Consider the following 20,158-nt stretch of genomic DNA (forward strand, 5'->3'; position numbering starts at 1 on the left):
CTCTCTCAAGTGCTTTGTACAGTGCTGTGCATACATTAAGCACTCAATAAATACCATTGATTGAAGCAAGCCTCTTCCAGGGCAGCTGCCGGTCAAGCCTGCGTCTCTTTGGAAACCATTCCAGTGACCTAATGGCTTCAAGTCGAACGGCAGAGAGGCCTCACGCCCAGAAACTCTTAGTGACCTGAATCATGCATCTGCTCACTCTGACCATTTTCCTCAGGCGGGCTCCCTTCTACTGCCATCCATCTTGAGCAGATGCAGGAAGGAGGTTGAAGCCAGGGAGGGTGGACCAATCAAGTCCCCCAAATCCTAGCTTGACTCTCTTCTTTTCCCCATGTCCCATAAGCCTTTTCAAGACCCGTCCTTCCACAAGTTCCACCCCCACCCCCAACAAAAAATGCTTCACTTGTACTTCCCGCCCCCGACATCCTCAGGGAGCACACAGGAATAGCAGGAGGGTCTGGCATTGCCCAGGACAGCCAGGCCTGGTTAATCAATCCTCCTATACCACAGGCCCAGCCTACAAGCCCCTGGTTGGCTTCATGTTGTTTGCCCATTTGCTTATGACTGTTTGGTGAGGAAAATGGAGCTTCCCTGCCTTCCCATGCCAGCTACGTCATCTTTCTTCCCCGAGGCAGCCATTGACCTGGAAGAGGCTGATCCAGGGGACTCCCGCCTGCTATCGCTGGAGTGTGCTCGGCCCAGTCCAGGTCTCACTTACCTCCCCTTCTCAGGGAAAGGCAATTTTATTTCCTTGGTCACCCCTCTCTGCCGACTCATTTTGTACTGTGGAATTAGGCCATTGTGAGATATATTATGCCATGGTAGCTACTTTTTTAAAAAAAAATGGTATTTGTTAAGCGCTTACTATGTGCTAGGCACTGTACTATGTGCTGGAGTAGATACAAGTTAATCAGGTTGGATCCAGTCCATGTCCCAACTGGGGCCTCAGTCTTAAGCCCCATATTACAGATGAGGGAATGGAGGCAGAGAAAAGCAAAGTGAGTTGCCGAAGGTCACAGAGTAGACAGGTGGCAGAGCCAGGACTAGAACTCAGGTCCTGTTGACTCCTAGGCCTGTGCTGTATCCACTAGGCCATGCTGCTTCTCTATCTTCTAGAAGGGAGGCATCCTGTGAAGCCACGATTATGCCAGGAGCCTCAGTGCTGTGCTGTTCCCAATCCACTGTCCAGGTTTTTGGGCCTTTCTAATCTCCTCAACACCCACACACCCAACCCATCATGTTTTTCAGCCGAGAAATGAGGAGTGGGTGCAACTCCCTAACCACAGATACAGCCCCCACATCCACCTTTAGAAGATGAAGTTCTGTTGCACCCTCTGCTTCAGCTGCTGGGGCCCCTGATGACTTGGGGGGGGGGGGGGGATATCTGTGGGGAGTGGGATGAGGAGCATAGTTGCCTCTTCGGAGAATTCGGGAAGTCCCTGTGTAAGCGGCCTCTTTGTCTCCCTCAGGCTGAGAGGTGTAACGACGACCCAGATCGTTATCCCGGACAGCTGACTCCATGGGCGAAACCGATCACCCTGGCTATGGGCAGCAAGTCCCGATCTGAGAAGCAAGGGCCAGGAGGTAGGAACCCCCCTGACACCCCTTGCCCCCCCAGGGATTAGCCTGCCTACCGGGGAGGGGGGACCAGGAGAGATGGAAGCAGGGCCTGAATTGTATTTTCCAAGCACTTAGTACAGTGCTCTGCACACAGTAAGTGCTCAATAAATACAATTGAATGAATGGAACAGGTCCAGACCAGTGCACTCTCACCTTGTTTCAGTGTTTCTTGTGTTCCCTGGTCATCCGGTCTCCCAGTCAGCCTGAGAAAGGGCCCAGTTACAGTGGCAGTTGGTCAGGCATCATGTCTGTCCCACTCAGAAATTCTTCTCCTCTTTCCTTGTGAAGCTGCACCTCCCAAGTACCCAAGTCCGCTTGGGCTGTGTGTGCAGGCAGGGCAGCTGAACCGATTCCCATTCTGTCAGGGTTCCGGTTCCCCGCTCTGCCCCCCATCCATGTTTTCCCCATCTTGAGTGGTTGGTGTAGTAGGAATCCCTGAACTACCCTGGTTTCTATATTCAGAAATCACAGTGGAGCCCTTTGAATGAGTTAGTAGGGGGGCCTAGTGACAATCTTTTTTGGGGCCCCTCCCCTGTGAATGTCTGACCCAGTTCTGGCACCCCTTAATAGAATAAATGGTAAAGTTGTGTATAAAATGGTTACATTTATAATTTAAATTTCTCCCATATTGATGTTAAATGCATGATGATGTGAATATCATGATATGCAGTTGTATGCTTGCATTTTCATTAGAATTTGCCTTCTTAAAATGCCGATCCATATGTGATCATGTATGTACTTAAATATCTCTCCAGAAAGGTATATTAAGAGAGGGAGCAACGGTCTGCGTATTGGGGCCTTTGGAATCACCCATTGGCTCTGCTCTGCCTTACGTCCCCCAGAACTCTCAGGCTGTCCAGCGCTGGGATGGGTGGGCAGTGTGGGGAAGGATTCCGCGACCTGGACCGGTGTCCTGGGAAACAGCTTCGATCATTGACAGCTTCGATCATTGCATCTCAGGCAGAGCGAGGGTCAGGATGACAAGTCTTTGATGAGAATGAGTGGCTCCTCACAGTCGGTCTTGATTTCTCTCATAGGAAGTGACCGCCCACCCCCTCCCGATGGACAACTGTGCCTGGTGACCCTAGGTGCCAGGAATGTACCCACGAGGTCCGAATGTACTCTAAACTCACTTAAGGGGTATGTATGCAACAATGATTTGAATGCTATGATTTCATGATTTTCATCTTATCATTCCATCACCGCCTAGACTAAGCTCATTGTGGACAGGTAATGTGTTATATTGTACCCTCACCAGATCTTAGGACAGTGCTCTGCACACAGTGCTCAATAAATACATACGACTGACTGACTGGTATTAATTGAGCATCTACTATGTGTACAGCACTGTACTAAGTGCTTGGGAGAGTTCAGATTTGGTAGACATGTTCCCTCATTTCCTTTTGCTGTAATGACAGGCTCTGTTATTATTAATATTAACAATGATGATAATGATAGTATTTGTTAGACATTTACTATGTGTCAGGCACTGTTCTAAGCACTGGGGTAGGTATGAACTAATCAGGTTGGACATAGTCCCTGTCACACATGGGGCTAATGACCATAATCCTCATTTTACAGATGAGGTACTGAGGTGTAGAGAAGTTGAGTGACTTGCCCGAGGTACCAGAGCAGACAAATGGAGGAGGTGGGATTAGAACAGTCCCGGGCTCTATTCACAAGGCCACACTGCTTCTCTGTTGTATTGTACTCCTCTAAGCACTTAGTACTCTGCACACAGTAAGTACTCATACCATTAGTGATGGTATGCTTTGCAGCGGGAAGTATAAATTAAAACCTTGTTGATCCCAAACACTGGAAGGGCTCTGGGTACATATGGATGCTATTTAGAAGACTTATTCCAAATTTAAATTTCCCTTCCCCTGTAACCAAATGTAACTGCCTGTCAGTAAGTATTGAAACTATGAGCTCAACTCACTGACTAACCTCTGAGTGGGGTTAACAAACAGTAAAATGAAGCCAATCAACACCATTTTCACCACCTCTGTCATATGTTGCTACTCAGCTGGTTATTTTCCAGGCTCAAGTAAACTTTAATTTAATTTGCCCTGAAATGCCAAATTTCCAAATCACAGCAACAGGGAAGGAAATGTGTATCCGAATTCACCTCTCAGGCAGGCTGCTGCACGAGGCATTATTCTTGTTATGGTATTTAAGTGCTTACTATGTGCCAGGTACTGTATTAATCAATCGTATTTATTGAGCGCTTACTGTGTGCAGAGCACTGTACTAAGCACTTGGGAAGTACAAGTTGGTAACATATAGAGACAGTCCCTACCCAACAGTGGGCTCACAGTCTAAAAGTATTAAGCACTGGGGTAAATACAAGTCAGTCAGTTTGGACACAGTCCACGTCTCACATGGTGCTCACAGTCTCAACCTATTTTCAGATGAGTTAACTGAGGCCCAGAGAAGTTAAGTGACTTGCCCAAGGTCAAACAGCAGACAAGTGGCAGAGGTGGTATTAGAACCCAGGTCCTTCCGACTCCCCGGCCTGTGCTCTATCCACTAGGCCACACTGCTTCTCAAGCATTTACTCTGTGTCTAGCATTGTTCTAAGCGCTGGGGTAGCTACAAATTAATCAGATTGGATACAGTCCCTGTCCCACATGGCAGGCTCCCGGTCGAAGTAATCCCCATTCTACAGACAAGGTGTGGTCGTCCCTGAAAAAATGGAATAATCATCAGTAGTAGTAGTAGTATAATTAAGCCCTGATCATGTGCAGAGCACTGTACTAAGTGCTGGGGAGAGGCTGCACAGGTGGCAATTAGATATGGTCTCTGTACCCAGCTGAGGTGCTTCTGAAACAACCGCCGCCTCACTCCCTTTATTCTACCAAAAATGATTTCTCTGCTAGATCATCTTTCCATAGAGTTAGGAGCAGGTTGATCTTTACCACCATCGGCAATTACTGTACCCTATTTCACCTGATTTTTATCTCAAGCTCCTGTCACTGGTAGAACCAGGACACCAACTGAAGTCCTGGGAGTCAGAAGGGCCTAGGTTCTAATGCCACCTCTGCCACCTGTCTGCCTTGTGACTGTGGGCAAGTCACTTCATTTCTCTGGGCCTCAGTTCTGTCATCTGTAAGGGATTAATGCCCTAAGCCACATGGGGGACTTAGTGCAGCCAATCTGATTACTCTGTATCTATCCCAGTGGTTATAACAGTGCCCGGTACACAGTAAGTACTTAAATACCATAAAATCAAAAAAAAGGGTTCACCGTTGACACTAAGGCTCAGTACTCCCAGTGTCCCCAGAGAGGGGTCAGGAGGCTGTGCTGGGTGACGACGTTTGTGGGACCGGACTACATGAAGGGTGCGTTTCGTTTTCTTTCGGGTGGCTATGTCCCTCTTCCTGGCCAGCAAGAGTTGGTCGTAATCTCCCTTGCCAAAGTAGCAAGCCTGCCCTCAGTGGAAGCACTACTTCATCTTCAGAGGCGTGATCCCCTTCCCACCTGCAGCAGGCCCATTCAGAGTGGCACCAAGTCACCTTTGGAGCGAATGACCGCCTGGCTGGGTGGGAGGCCAGGTAAGCCCTTCGTATATTAGCACTGTTGTTGGTTATTCCCCTTTATCGGGGATGGACCACACCTCATCGGTAAAACGGGGATTAGAAGCTGGTTGTCACCCTGATTTTTACCGGGAGACAGGACTGTGCCCAACCTGATTAACTTGTATCTACCCCAGCGCTTACAACAGTGCTCTACATAGAGTAAATGCTTAACCGCAGCCCCGCCTGGATCTCCATCAGATTTTAGTGGAAGGGGTTTGCATTGGGGAAGCTTCTTTGAGCAGTGGTGTTAAGGAGCTCAGTACCTACTGCTGGGGAGGTAATACTTCAAAATATTCAAGCCATTTCAATTTGAGCGTTCTTCCGAGTAGGATTTAACTGACATTTCCTTTGTCCTAGAAGCGGACCTTGGTCTATGGCAAAATTTGCTAGATCTAGAGGATTATTTCTTATAGAGAAGTCCCCATCCCCTAGAAACCACGGTGGTGGAATATTGGCACGTGGCCACTAGCAAGCCATTTGGTCTAGTGCCACTTAACTGGAGCAAGCTGGATTTGCTTTTTTTTGCAAATTCTTGTCCCAGTGGAAATTTTCACGTTTTCCCCCTTCCCCCAACCATCCCCTAAGACTGACAAGTCTGGGCTTCCCCCAGCCCCCGTGGCCTACCTCTATGACACTCCTGCCCAGCAAGCTCCTGACCAGAATCAAAGGGCTGGAGTTGCCCCTTTCTTAATTGAAGTCCATCTGTTGCTTTATGCCAAAGATGCTTTTAACTAGGTGATAGGCTGAGAAACTAGACATTTTTTTAACAGTATTTGCTAAGTGCCTACTATGTGCCAGGCACTATACAAAGCACTGACGTGGGTACAAGATCGTTAGGTTGGACACAGTCCCTGTCCTACACAGGACTCAGGGTTGATTCCCATTTTACAGATGAGGTAACTAAGCACAGAGAAGACTTGCCCAAGGTCACCAGTACACAGGTGGCAGTGCTGGGATCAGAACCCAGGTCCTTCCGACTGCCAGGCCTGGGCTCTGCCCACTAGGCCATGCTGCTTTGGGCTTTTGTGTTAAAACCTGAAAGTCAGAAGATCATGGGTTCTAATCCCAGCTCCACCGCTTGTCTGCTGGGTGGCCTTGGGCAAGTCACTTAATTCCTCTGAGCCTCAGTTACCTCATCTGTAAAATGGGGGTTAGGACTGTGAGCCCCATATGGGACAGGAACTGTGTCAACCTGATGAGTTTGTATCTCCTCCAGCCTTAATACAGCACCTGACACATAGTAACTACTTAAATACCATTAAGAAAAACATGAGAAATTAAATGAAGCCAGGGCCAAACAGTGAATAAGAAAATTGAAAGTATCAAGTGTCTTGATAACAGTACTCTGTGCTTTTCTTTCAATTTACAGAGGAGGAACCAGCTGACAGATCGGACCCCCCCTACGCACAATCAAAAGTGGCAAAAAACACTTGCCCGCCCCAATCCGTGTGGACACATATTACTGTTATACTGCATTAAATCAAGGGCTTCACTTATTCCACGCAGCTTCGGGGCCACTGGGGAAAAAAGGCAGTTGGTCTTACCTAGCAGAAGGCAGAGGAGGGGCTTCATCTCTGCCAGGGCCAGTCAGAGACTCAAATGGCCCACAGCCAACAGATCATCGAGTGGAAGCACCCATCTTCTGTCCCTCTCTCCCCTCCCAAACGTTTCACTTGGGAAAACATACTATGGCCATTCGATGTCGCCAATGATCTATTTAATGTATATCCGCTCGTATCTAATAAGTTAAATTGAGGGTAAGTGCTGTGTAAAGAAATAAGTTAAGTAATTACGAGTGATGTAATCTGTTCTTTTTCCTTAAAAGCCACCGGGTCTTTCATCCCTGGAGTTTTAGCGCTCACTCAGCAGGGGCTGACTGTCCCTCAGAGCTCAGTTTGCACAGGGAAAATCTGAGCAAACACATTCCGAGGAGGCTACTTGTGGAGAGGCAGCACTCTAATAAACATTTCACAGTGAAATACCGGATTGAAAAGTACCTCTTCTAAAGGCAAAACTTTCAACCTGAATAGGCCCTACTCTAGAGAGCTCTTTTCAGAGAGACCCCAGGCCCAGCCCTACTGCAATATTTTATTTGTGCGTTACACTTAGGGATTCCCAACATTCAATTAAAAATCCAATGCTTTGAATCACCTTGCAGAACTTTTATTTTCTACGCAGGGTTGCACAATTCATCTGCAGACAAAGGTTTAACTTAAAGGAAGGAGCAGCGAGGAGAAGGAGGAGGAGGAGCAGAGCTGACGTCCTCATGGCCCTTCAGAGGTGGGGAGGAGAAAGGTACTAGAACACACTGCTCTCTGTGACAGAATACAGAGTTGATCAACACAGCTTTAGACGGTCCCTTCATGGCTGGAGTCTGAAACGTTATTCAATCAAACATTGTTTTTTAAAAAATTAGAAGCGGTTAGAAAAGGCTGAAGGAAGAGGGGTGTATATACTTTATCACAAGCAACAATAACACTCAATTAAAAAACATTACAAATGTGATTTTTTTTGAGCAAGTAATCAATTTCATTATTGCTGGCACCATGCCTCTGATTATGGATCTTGCTTATGCAAGTGTTTTACATTGTAATTCCTTTATTCTGTAAAAGGTAACAAAATATACAGAACAAAACTTTCCCTTTTTAAAACTAGCATTATAACCCATATTTATCACTTATGTATATAAATACTACTCTACAGCTGATCATTAATTAAGCTGGAGTAATACATACTGAGTGTTCATAGGTCTTAGATAAGAAGTCCAACAAAGTATTATTCACCTAGGCTTTATGGGGGAAAAAAAGGATCAAAGAATGTCCTCTATTTCTTCCATGTGATCATTGCAAGAGGAATGAAACTGGAGGAAAGATAACCCCACCCTATGGTTTTAAGGGACCAGCCTTTTTCTAAATTGTTGCCATCCTTTAGATCCCCCCAGAATGGTTGGTGCATCCTTGTCTTGCATTTTATCCAGTAAAAAACGAGAGTTGGGCGTTTTTAAATCTACTTACACAAGGTACTTAAAAAAAAAAAAAAAAGGATGGCACCGAACACAGTCACAGCATGGTTGGTTTTGGCTGATTTCACTGCCCACATCACCCACACCATCTTGAAGGGCACATCCCTCCGCAGACACAAAAGTTTTCCTTACTCCGGGGGGCCGGCTACTGCTCCAAGCCCCAACAGGGATGAGGGATGCCAGACACCCATTGGGCCTTTTTGGCACTCGGAGACAGATGGGAAGAGATTCCCCACTCCCGCTTCTCCCCAAAGATTCCCAGTGAGCAATAACTATGGCCCTTTAGCCAAAGGAACTGGAGGACCATTAATGGGGGAGGTGGACGGTTCTAAGATTTAGAAAATACTCCAAAAAAATATATATATACTGAACAGGTTGTGTCATACAGTGACTCCTCAAAGTCAATGTGGTTCTAAACTACCGCTCTGCCTTTTCCCATAGACACTACCCTCCCTAGCTGCCCAGGGGCATACCGTTTACATAGCTTCAAACTCATCGATCCGCTGCTTGGTGTTCCCCTGGCGGATCTGCCTCAGGGTCTTATACTTGTCCCGGCCTTGCCGCATGTTCTCATTGTGGATGAGGTCGTTGTGGGTCCTCTTATTCTCATCTCTGGCTTGCGATAACTCCTGGGTAAGAGTCTGGCCGGGGAAGAAACAGGACACGATCAGATCGAGGCAGATTCCCAGGAGAGTTGCGCTAACCCGAGAGAGGAGAGCCGTGCCTTTGTTTTTTGTCAAACGCTCTCTGCCCACAGTGAGTGCTCAAATGCTACTGAATTTTTTTTTTAAATGATATTTGTTAAATGCTCAGTAAGTGCCAGGCACTGTACTAAGTGCTGGAGTAGATACAAGATAATTGGCTTGCCTGCAGGGCTCACAATCTTCCCCCCATTTTACAGATGAGGAAACTGAGGCACGGACAAGTGACTTGCCTAAGGTGATACAATAGGCAAGTGGCTGACCTGGGATTAGAACCCAGGTCCTCTGGCTCCCAAGCCTGTGCTCTTTTCCCTTTGGCCATTTTGCTTTTCAATCATTCTTTTTTTTTATTCAAAGCATTTATTAATTGCTTACGGTGTGCCAGGCACTGTACTAAGCTCTGGGGTAAATACAAGGTTGTCAGGTTCGACGTGGTCCTTGTCCCGTTTGCCTGGGCTCACTGCTGAGGAAGCTCTCCTCCCCCACCACCCTCAGAAGAACAACATGGCCTTGTGGAAAGAGCACGGGGTTAGGAGTCAGAGGACATGGGTCTAATTCTGGCTCTGCCACTGGTCTGCTGGGTGCCCTTGGGCAAGCCACTTCACTTCTCTGGGCCTCAGTTCCCTCATCTGGAAAATGGGGATGAAGACTGTGAGCCCCACGTGGGACAACCTGATGACCCTGTAACTACCCCAGTGCTTAGAACAGTGCTTGGCACTCACAATCTTAATCCCCATTTTCCCGATGAGGCAACTGAGGCCCAAAGATGTGAAGTGACTTGTCCGAGGCCATAGAGCAGAGAAGCAGAAGAGCTGGGATTAGAACCCATGTCCTCTTGACTCCCATGCCTTTGCTCTATCCACTAGGCCAAGCCACTTCCAGCAATCATTCGTTCAATGGTATTTATTACGCGCTTACTCTAGGCAAAGCACTGTCCTGAGCACTTGGGTGAGTACACAACAGAGTCGGCAGACACGTTCCCTTGTCCACAATGACTGCTGAAGTTGACAGAGTGGAGGATGGGCATACCTCCTCCCCTTTAATAATAATAATAATGATGGTACTTGTTAAGCGCTTACTAGGTGCAAAGCACTGTTCTAAGCGCTTTACATTCCCACCCACCCACCCACTGCCCCTCACCAGCAGCTGCTTCTGCACGCGCTCGTTCTTCTCTGCTTCGGTGATGCGCTTCTCTTCATTGCGATCGTCCATGATGCCCTCGCTGGAGAACTCAGCACTGTAGTCCGGGGACTCCATCTCCTCCTCCGGCAGGCTCTCTTGGACATGGTAGTTCACAGGCTCATAGACGGGCGGGGGTGGGGGCGGCGGAGCCGTCATCACCTGGTGCAGCTCTTCCTTGGTCTTCACCAAGTCGTCCTGGGCTTCTTTGGCCTTTGGGAAAGATGGCCCCCGGGGGGGAGGGTTTAGGTTGGGCTCTCTCACCGTTAAACATTTTGTTTCCAGAATAAAGAAAAACCTCTTACCACACCTCAGGAAGGAGACCCTTTCCTAAGCATTCCCCTTACCTTCCACAAGGTTAAGTGGTCAGCCGCAGTCCTGCTTTTCATCTCATTACCTTGGATTTAGGCCAGCGCTGAGTACAGAGCTGGGCGCTTAACTAATGCCACAATTGGAAGACCATTTTCTTGGATCTATCAGCACTTCCCAACTTTTCCAGCATCAGAGTAATGATGAGGGAAAGGGGAAGGGGGCAACCTGAAACAAAGTCAGTCTCAGGATGAATTAGGACTGCTGAGGTATGTACTGCTCTTCTAAAATTTCCAAGATTTTCAATCCTGGTCTGTTCCCAGCGGCCCGGCTCCAGACGATACCCATTTTATCGACGAGAGGCAGGAGGAAGTGAGTTTTCCTAGAAATCTTTAAATTCTATGTTATACTTACTCATTCATACTAATGTCTGCCTCCCCATCTCGACTGTAAGCTAATTAGGGGCAGGGAACACATCTGCTAATTCTGTTGTATTGTACTCTCCCAACTGCTCAGTACAGTGCTCTGCACATGGTACAGGCGCAATAAATACTGATGGACTAGAAGACAGCCAAAAAGCCCTCCTCGAGGGATCCTGCTGGGGCTCTAGGTCCCAGTCAATTGATCAATCAGTCAATGATATTAATGAATATAGAGTAAGTGTGTGCTTACTGTGAGCACAGCAGTTTACGAAGCTCTTGGAAGACTACAATGAAACACAGTTAGATGACACCTTCCCTGGTCCCAATGAGCATAGTCTTTAGGTGCTACCCGGGCTTTGGAGGGGGAGGTCCTTGGGGGCCTGGGAGTGAGGGAGATCATTCTCCCAGGAGCAGGCCACAGTGCTCGAGACCATGAGGCCCAAACCAGGCATCAAGCTCTGGCCACACTGCCTGGGTTCACTGCTGAGGAAGCTCTCTTCACCCCCGAAACTCAGAAGAACAATGTGGCTTTGCGGGAAAAGCACGGGCTTGGGAGTCAGAGGACGTGGGTTCTAACCTCAGCGCCAATGCTTGCCTGCTGGGTGGCCTTGGGCAAGCCGCTTCACTTTTCTGGGCCTCAGTTCCCTCATCTGGAAAATGGGGATGAAGACTGCGAGCCCCTTGTGGGACAACCTGATGACCTTGTATCTACCCCAATGATTAGAACAGTGCTTGGTACATAGTAAGCACTTGAAAAATACCATTATTATTATTTATTATTATCATCATTAACAAGGACCCCAAGGGGTGGGGCTAGCACACGAAGTTCCCCATTTGTCCACCCATCCTGTAATTTCCGACAGCCCAGCGTGGTGATCACGTCTACTTAGTAGTCCTGCCAAAGACAGCAACTCTGAATGGTCCCCGTCCCTCCCTCTATCCAATAATAGTAATAACAATAATATTTGTTAAGTGCTTACTATGTGTCAAGCACTGTTCTAAGCGCTGGGGTAGATACAAGTTAATCAGGTTGGACACAGTCCCTGTCCCATATGGGGCTCACAGTCTTAATCCCCTTTTAAAGATGAGGTAACTGAGGTACATAAAAGTGAAATGACTTGTTCAAGGTCACCCAGCAGACAAGTGGCAGATGAGGGATTGGAACCCAGGTCCTTCTAACTCCCAGGCCCCTGTTCTAGGCACTAAGCCTTGCTGCTTCCTCAAGGGGAACTCCCAGCCCTGCAATACCCACACTCCAGCATTCGGCCACCCACGCTCCAACCATGAACTGGGCACAGGAGTTGCTGGCAAGGTGGATGCTGTGGAGGAGAAAGAGAGAGAGAGAGAGAGAGAGAGAGGAGAAAGAGAGAAAGCCACACTCACCCTGTGCTGCCATTCCTCCACCTCATCTTCTTTGCGGCGCCTGGCTTCTTCCAGAAGAGCGATCTTAGCCGTGTATTCCGCCAGCTCCGTGGCCTGCGGGAGGAGGGCAGACAAAGTGAAACTCTAGAACTGCTTCAATGGAAGAGGTGAACTTCCTGACCAGGGTGATGGACTCTGGTCAAGAGCTGCCACAGTGAGAACCAGTTGCCCCATAACAGGCCATGTCTCCCCACCCGGCACCCTCCCAAACACACACATTGGTATCACGGATGAGATCGGCTCAGGTGTCACTGGGCAAGATTGATTCCATTTTCACTCTTTTTCTCATTAAGCTCCAGCCCCTGGGGCCTATGGCCCAACAAAGCCCCTGATAAACACGACTGGGCTGCAGGTGTTGCTTTTTGCCTTCCCCTCTATAATTTAGCGGACAGCTCCTACCAGCTGTTCCTGGCTCTTTATCTGATCCACGGCCTGTCTCTCCAGCTCCTCCTTGGCCCGGAGCGCGGCCATGCGATCAGCTTCCAGGCGCTCGGCCTCTTCTTGGGCGCGTCTCCTCTCCTCCTCCAGCTGGATGGCCTTCTGGATCTGATCGGAGAGCTCTGTGAAGAAAAGCGGGGATGGGCTTGAAGGATGGTGGCCTCAATGGGGGAGTTTGCGGTGGGGGGGGAACATGCAAGCTGTTGTCTGCCAGCTCCTTCTCCAATCAAAGTTATTGAGTGCTTACTATGTGTACAGCACTGTATTAAGCACTTGGGAGACTACCATATATTAATTATATTTATGGAACGCTTACTATGTGCACAGCACTGTACCTAACTCTCGGAAGAGTACAATATAACATAACATAATTAGCAGACATGTTCCCTTTCTGTAACAGGCTTGCTGTACGGGGGAGGCAGACATTAATATGAATAAATAAGTAATTTATAACATAATTTAAAGATATGTACCTAAGTATTGTGGGGTTTGGGCAAAATCAAATGACCAGAGAAGTCGTGGCAGCAAGATGTGTTCCCACCCTCCAGAGCCACTGGCTCAATCAATCAGTCATATTTAGTGAATGTCTACTGTGTGCAGAGGATTGTACTCAGCACTTGAGAGTACAATTCAACGGAGCTGGTAGACATATTCTCTGCCTACAACGAGTTTACAATCTAGAGGAGGTCTAACTGTGTTTTTCCACATATCTCTCTCTCTCTGTCTCTTGCCCACGCCTGCCAACCCTTGTCCCTGCTCTCGAATAAGGGGGCTGGTTAGTTCCAATGTTTCAGAACTCAGCGACACTGTAGCCAACTGTGGCCATGATAGCTTCTAACTCATAATAATTGTGATATCAGCTAAGGGCTACTGTGGGCCAAGTGCTGGAATAAATGAGAAACACAATTCTCCGTCTACACCCACTCCCGTGGAGAACTCATTCTCTCCCATGGCTTCAACGATCATCTCTATGCCCATGATTTCCAAATCTACCTACGTGTCCCTGACCTCTCTCCTCCTCTGTAGTCTTGCATTTCCTCCTGCCTTCAGGACATCATCTCTATTTGGATGTCTCACCGACACCTCAAACTGAACATGTCCAAAACTGAACTCTTCATCTTCCCAGCCAAACTCTGTCCTCCCCGTGACCCTGTCATCACTGTAGACATGACCGCCATCCTCCCTGTCTCACAAGCCCGAAACTTAGGCATTACCCTCGACCCATCTCTTGCATTCATTCCGCATATTCGGTCTTTCACCAAATCCGGTTGATTCTGCCTTCACAACATCTCTAGAATACACACCATCCTCCTTTTTTTTTCTTTTTTTAATTGCATTTATTAAGCGCTTACTATGTGCAAAACACTGTTCTAAGCGCTGGGGAGGTTTCAAGGTGATCAGGTTGTCCCATGGGGGACTCACAATCTTAATCCCCGTTTTACAGATGAGGTAACTGAGGCACAGAGAAGTTAAGTGACTTGCCCAAAGTCACACAGCTGACAATTGGTGGAGCCGGGATTCGAACCCATGAACTCTGACTCCAAAGCCGGAGCTCTTTCCACTGAGCCACGCTGCTTCCACACTCCTTATCCAAGCTGCTACCACACAGATCCAAGCACTTCTATCTCGCCTTGATGACTGCGGCAGCCTCCTCACTGACCACCCTGTCTCTCCACTCTCCAATCTGTACATTACTCTGCTGCCCAGATCATTTTTCTGAAAAGCCATTCAGTTCACAGCTCCCCACTTCCTCAAAAACCTCCAGTGGTTGCTCATCCACCTTCATAGTAAACAAACTCCTTACCATTGGCTTTAAGGCCCATAGTCAAGCTCTCTCCCCGCTACTTACCTCGCTAATCTTCTACTAGAATCCGAGCCAGACACTCCATTTGTCTAATGCCAAACTACTCTCTGTACTTCAATCTCGTCTACCCCGCGGATGACTCCTTGTCCAAGTCCACCCTCAGGACTGGAACTCCCTTCTTCATTTGACAGTCTATCATTCTCCCCACCTTCAAAGCCCTCTTAAAATCATAAAACGCCTTCTCTGAATATGCCCTGCGTTCCCCTATCTGCCCTCCCCTCTGCATTAATTCATTCAATTGTATTTAGTGAGAGCTTACTGTGTGCAGAGCATGATGCTAAATGCTTGGGAGATCACAACACAACAATAAACAGACACATTCCCTGCCCACAATGAGCTTACCCTTAATCACTCTCATACTCGCCCCAGTCCCACAGCACTTACGTAAATATCCTTATATCTATTTATTTATAATTTAAGTTCTGTCTCCCCCTGTAGATACTACACTTCTAAGGGCAGGGATTGCATCTACCAGCTCTATCAAACTGTACTTTCCCAAACACTTAGTACGACACTTTGCACAGCGTTAAGTGGCTCAATAAATACCACTGACTGATGGGACATGATCCCTGTCCCACACAGAGCTCACAGGCTAAGCGGGGAGGGAGAGCAGGTATTTCATCCCCATTTTACAGATGAGGGAACACAGAAAAGTTAAGCAACTTGCCCAAGGTTACCCAGAGGGCAGGTGGCAAAGCTGTCAGTCAGTCAATCATATTTATTGAGTGCTTACTGTGTGAAGAGCACCATACTAAGTGACACACTAGAGGGGGAGACAGATATTAATATAAATAAAGCTGGGATTAAAACCCAGAGTTCCTGATTCTTGGCTGTGATCTTTCCACTGGCCCTTACTGCTTTTCTATCATTCTTTCTGCTCTCCTTGAAAAGTGCCTGTTCCCCCTTCTTCTAGGTTATGTGGACTGCAATAAGCATGTGGATGCGCGCTCGCACACATTCACTCTCTCTCTCTCTCTCTCTCCGACCCCTGCACAAACCCTCCTCTCCAACCCAAAAAAAGCACAAAAGGCTCAGAATCTCACACCACCCAGCTTCCTCCCTGCCACCTCCAGGGAATAAGAGTGCTTTACCCTTCTCTGCTTTCTTCGTTTTCTGTTCGTAGTCCTGCAGCCTCAACATCAGTTCCTCCTTCTCGCGCAACATCTGCTCCTTTTCTCTCTCGACAGTTTCCCTTCGTTTCTTCTCATTTTCCAGTTGTTGTCTGTGTTTGGTTTGGGGAGGGATACGGACTTCATTACAGACAGGTAGGGGTCCCGGAGATCCCATCCTCCTCTGGATCCAGGGCGGGGGAATAGATAGATCTGATCCAAAACCCCTTTCCGCCCTCGGTGTCCATCCCCCTGTCCACTTCCCCGGGGAAACCTGACCTGATTGGGCGGCAAGGCAGTGGTCTCTCGCTTTCTAGACTGGGCAGGGGACAAAATGCCCATTATTGCATTAAGCCAGAGGGTGAGAAGATTCCCCCAGGGAGAAGTGGAACTACCTGTTCCAATCTCTTCATCAGAAAGGTAGGTAACTGAGAATAGGGCCTGGGACTTTCTGTGCCCAGTAAAGAGCCCGGCTCACTGAAGGAGCTCGTCCTCGGGGTCTCACCGGCCCAGCTCACCTCTCCAGCTCCTTCTGGTGCTTCTCCTCCCGCGCCTGCGCCTTCATCTGCTGCACCTCGATGGTGTCCGGCTTCCGGCGGCGCATGTACAGCTCGTGGTTGCCCATGCACAACTGAAGGATCCTCTTGTTGATGCGCAAGCGGGGCGCGTAGAAGACGAAATCCTAGGAATTAGTGAAGAGAAGGGTTTATGGGCCACATGCTAAGGGCTGGCATGCCTTCTCTGGGACAAGGAGCACATTTGGGGCAGGAGGAAGAGGGGCAGGCTCCTCCCATCCACCAAGGGGGGCTGGGATGATGATGATAATAATAACAATAATAATAGTATTTGTTAAGCGCCTACTATATGCCAAGCACTGTTCTAGGCACAGGGGTACATACAAGGTAATCAGGTTGGACACAGTTGCTATCCCACGTGGGACTAATGCTCTTAATCCCCATTTTACAGATGAGGGAACTGAGGCCCAGAGAAGTGAAGTGAGTTGCAGGCAAATGGCGGAACCAGGATTAGAACCCATATCCTTTGACTCCCAACCCCATGCTCTTGCTGCTAGGCCATGCTGCTTCCCGGGTCACTCGGTGAAGGCAGAAAGTGGTTGTCTTCCCCTCCCCCGGCCCCCCGACCAGAGGCTACCTGGCTTCCAGGTAGGGAAGCCAGCAGTGCCCACTGGGCTTCAGGTCCCGTCCAAGGACAGAGGGCTACGTATACTCCCTGGCTCCCTTAACCACTGTCCCTACCAGCAAGGGCTCTGCATCTCTGTGGGGCAGGTAGTAGATTATTTGGGGTCACCCCTTCCCCGGCTCTTAGCACTGATACCAGAACGCCCACCTGCTAGGACAAGGAGTGCAGCTGCTTTCCAGCAGGCTGGAGGGTGGTCACTGGGGCAATGCTGCCTCTTCCTGACCCCCCTCCCAACTGCCCCCAACTCAACCGAGTTTTGAGGCTTGCATAAACTATTTGTTCTGTAAAGGGCTCTGTGGTTTGGGGGATGTTTGCTGAACATAAAGCCTGGTTTTGGAACGAGATGAAACCACCACTTGATAGCTAATTGCAGCTCAGAAAATCCAAGGCGCAGGCCTGGGGTTGGTCCGGGGCTGATCAGTCCTGAACCCTCCCACCTGCCCTTAAAAGCAGCCTGCACTGCTAGGTCCAGTTCCTCTCCCTAGGGCGAGGGAGGTGGAGGAGCTGAGACAAACAGGGATATATATTCCCCACGCATGCCACCTTTCACAACAGATACCACTGGGTGTCTGGGCTTTCCCGCCATGTTACGGAAACAGGCTCAGGAAGCCAACTGACCACACTACCTACCAGTCTCTCTAGATTGTAAGCTCAGTGTGGGCAGGGAATGAGTCTGTTTACTGTTCTACTGTGCTCTCCCAAGTGCTTAGTACAGTGCTCTGCAAACCATGACTTAGTATCCAGAGGACATGGGTTCTAATCTCAGCTCTGCCACATCTGCTGTGTGACCTTGGGCAAGTCACTTAACTTCTCTGTGCCTCAGTTACCGCATCTGTAAAATAGGGATTAAGACTGTGATCCCCACGTGGAACAACCTGCTTAGCTTGTATCTAACCCAGCACTTAGAATGGTGCTTGGCACAGACTAAGCACTTAAATACCATAATCATTACTACTGTTATTTTTCCAGTAAGCACTCAATAACTACGATTGAATGAATGAATAAATCCTCTCCGATGATCTACAACCAATGAGCCAGAAATGAAAATGAACCCAAGACTTATCAGCCTCCTCTCTGCATCCCACCCTGTCTCCAAGCAACCAACACATCCTTGGACAGAGGAAGCCAGAAGGACCCCGGGCCCCAGCCGGCTAGGGAGGAAACCCCGTCACATCCCCCAGGACAACACCTCAGGCCTGCAACATGATCCAAGGCAGTACAAGTGGTAACAATAATAGTTATTAAGTCCTTAGTGTATGAAAAACGTATTAAGCACCGAGAAAGAATAATAATAATAATAATTGTGGCATTTGTTAACCGCTTACTATGTGCCAAGCATTGTTCTAAGCACTGGAGTAGATACAAGCTAATCAGGTTGGACACAGTCCCTGTCCCACATGGGGCTCACAATCTTAATCCCCATTTTACAGAAGAGGTAACTAACTGAGGCCCAGAGAAGTGAAGTGAACTGCACAAGGTCACACAGCAGACACGTGGCGGAGCTGAGATTAGAACCCAGGTCCTTCTGAAACCCAGGCTGGTGCTTGGAAGGATTGGACACCGTCCCTGAATACCACCGGCAGAGGGGCTGCCGAGACTTCTAAATCACCCAGACCCAACCCTGACACCCCCTGACCCCTGAGCACAAAACACCCAACCTTATGATCCCACCCCCATCCCCAGGCAAATGCTGGGCTGACTGACCCCGGTCCGGGCCTCAGAACTAAGATCCAGGTACTGGAACTAATTCTCTATTACTTGTGTGTCCGTGTACCCGGTGCTCCGCATGGTACTCTGCCCACAGTCGAGATTTAATACTTCTACTGGTTACTTCAGCTAGACACCAGACAGAAGCCTCCAAAAGTAGAAACACATGTTTCATCTTCCTGTGGAACAGAGAGCCCACTGGCTAAATGAAACCTGAATGCATGCTCAGCCAAGAACTGGGGAGTTTGAAGTCAAAACAACCCAGCTGTTCCATTACTGAATCTGGTGAGGTTTTGAAAAGGGACTCTCCTGAAATCTCTGGAATGAACCTCTATTTCATTTTACTAAACCATCTAAGCTGCCTCCTGCGAAGGAGTCAGGAGTTCAAAACAGCAGGAAACATTTTTAATAACGAAGAAAATACCTTCAATAACTACACTAAGAGGACATGCTGATTTTGCACTGTGCCAGGCCGCTACTTGGGAAAAGTTGTTTTGGGAGAGTTGTGTGGCCTGTTCTGAGTGGGTCTGACCAACCGTGTTTGCCTTTCTGAGTTAGCCCCGTGACCAACCAAAGAATCCAAGTGACTCGGAAACCTAAGGTGCTCTGATCAGAATTTGATCAGGCGTGTTTCCAGTGGCAAAGAGGAACTTCATCTTGGGGCCCTCTTCTGCTGATGAGGTGGGAAACAGGATGGCACTCATACCAAAAGTACTTACGGGTGCCTTCTTGTCAATCGGCTTGATGACAAACTTTTTGTCATTGAAAGAAATGTTTCTGATTTCACTCCAGGGGAAGCCAATCTTTGGGGTCAGCCTGAGAAAAGAAACAAAATGGTCAACTATGCACTTGCGCGTGCACACCCCCCACAACCCCCGTCATTGGATTTGACTACATCAGCCGGGCCCTGAAGTATGAAAGCCTTCTGGCACAGTTAGAAGTGTCCAATGAAGCCCATTTTATCAGTCACCAGTGGTGACCTGTGGGGTTGGGCATTGCATCAACCTGCTCACAGCTTTTCAGTTTTGACATAAGTTAATCTAATACAATCAATGGTATTTATTGAGCATTTACTGTGTGCAGAACACTTTATTCGCTTGGCGCCTGGGAGAGTACAATGCAATAGAGTTGGTAGACTGCACTGTGGACTTTATACAGTAATGTTGGAGACTGTTGGTAGACTCTAGATTTTAAGTTCGCTGTGGGCAGGGAAAATTTCTACCAACTCTATTATAGTGTACTCTCCCAAGCACTTAGTATAATGCTGTGCTCGTAGTAAGTGCTCAATAAATAGGTTTGATTGACCGACATGATCACTGACGAGAAAAAGACTCCACTTGCCACCAACAGAAAGATCTACGGTGGGTCTGAGTTGTCTGGGGTTTGGTGGAAATGGACTGACTTTTTCTGTCTTTTTCTGGGTTTTTCTGTCCTGGTGGGAGTGTCACGTCCAGGACTGGCTGCAACTCGGAGGCAGAGAACATGCCTTGTGTTTCTACTGCACTTTCCCAAGCGCTTAGTTCAGTGCACTGTATCCAGGGGGTGTTCAATAAATACCCCCACAACTGCTGCACTGACAGT

General features: G+C 48.3%; 2 protein-coding genes across 4 annotated transcripts in view; one reads left to right on the forward strand and one right to left on the reverse strand.

Annotated features, from left to right (window-relative positions):
- Positions 1-7,312, forward strand: part of SYTL3 (synaptotagmin like 3) — a 102,346-nt gene extending 95,034 nt beyond the window's left edge. For all 3 annotated transcript variants that reach the window (XM_038760622.1, XM_038760631.1, XM_038760638.1), the window contains 3 exons: positions 1,476-1,590; positions 2,664-2,766; positions 6,574-7,312. In XM_038760622.1, coding sequence (XP_038616550.1) covers positions 1,476-1,590; positions 2,664-2,766; positions 6,574-6,589 — 234 coding nt within the window. In that variant the 3' untranslated portion in view covers positions 6,590-7,312. The remainder of the gene's footprint in view (positions 1-1,475; positions 1,591-2,663; positions 2,767-6,573) is intronic.
- A 39-nt stretch (positions 7,313-7,351) lies between these two features.
- EZR (ezrin) overlaps positions 7,352-20,158 on the reverse strand; it is an 83,977-nt gene continuing 71,170 nt past the window's right edge. The window contains exons 8-14 of the mRNA XM_038760609.1: positions 19,297-19,393; positions 16,189-16,352; positions 15,653-15,783; positions 12,659-12,819; positions 12,221-12,313; positions 10,068-10,319; positions 7,352-8,867 (exon numbers count right to left, since the gene is read on the reverse strand). Of these exons, the coding sequence (XP_038616537.1) occupies positions 8,703-8,867; positions 10,068-10,319; positions 12,221-12,313; positions 12,659-12,819; positions 15,653-15,783; positions 16,189-16,352; positions 19,297-19,393 (1,063 nt within the window). The 3' untranslated portion in view covers positions 7,352-8,702. The remainder of the gene's footprint in view (positions 8,868-10,067; positions 10,320-12,220; positions 12,314-12,658; positions 12,820-15,652; positions 15,784-16,188; positions 16,353-19,296; positions 19,394-20,158) is intronic.

The sequence above is a fragment of the Tachyglossus aculeatus genome, chromosome 2 (genome assembly GCF_015852505.1).
Source record: "Tachyglossus aculeatus isolate mTacAcu1 chromosome 2, mTacAcu1.pri, whole genome shotgun sequence".
Classification (NCBI taxonomy): Eukaryota; Metazoa; Chordata; class Mammalia; order Monotremata; family Tachyglossidae; genus Tachyglossus; species Tachyglossus aculeatus.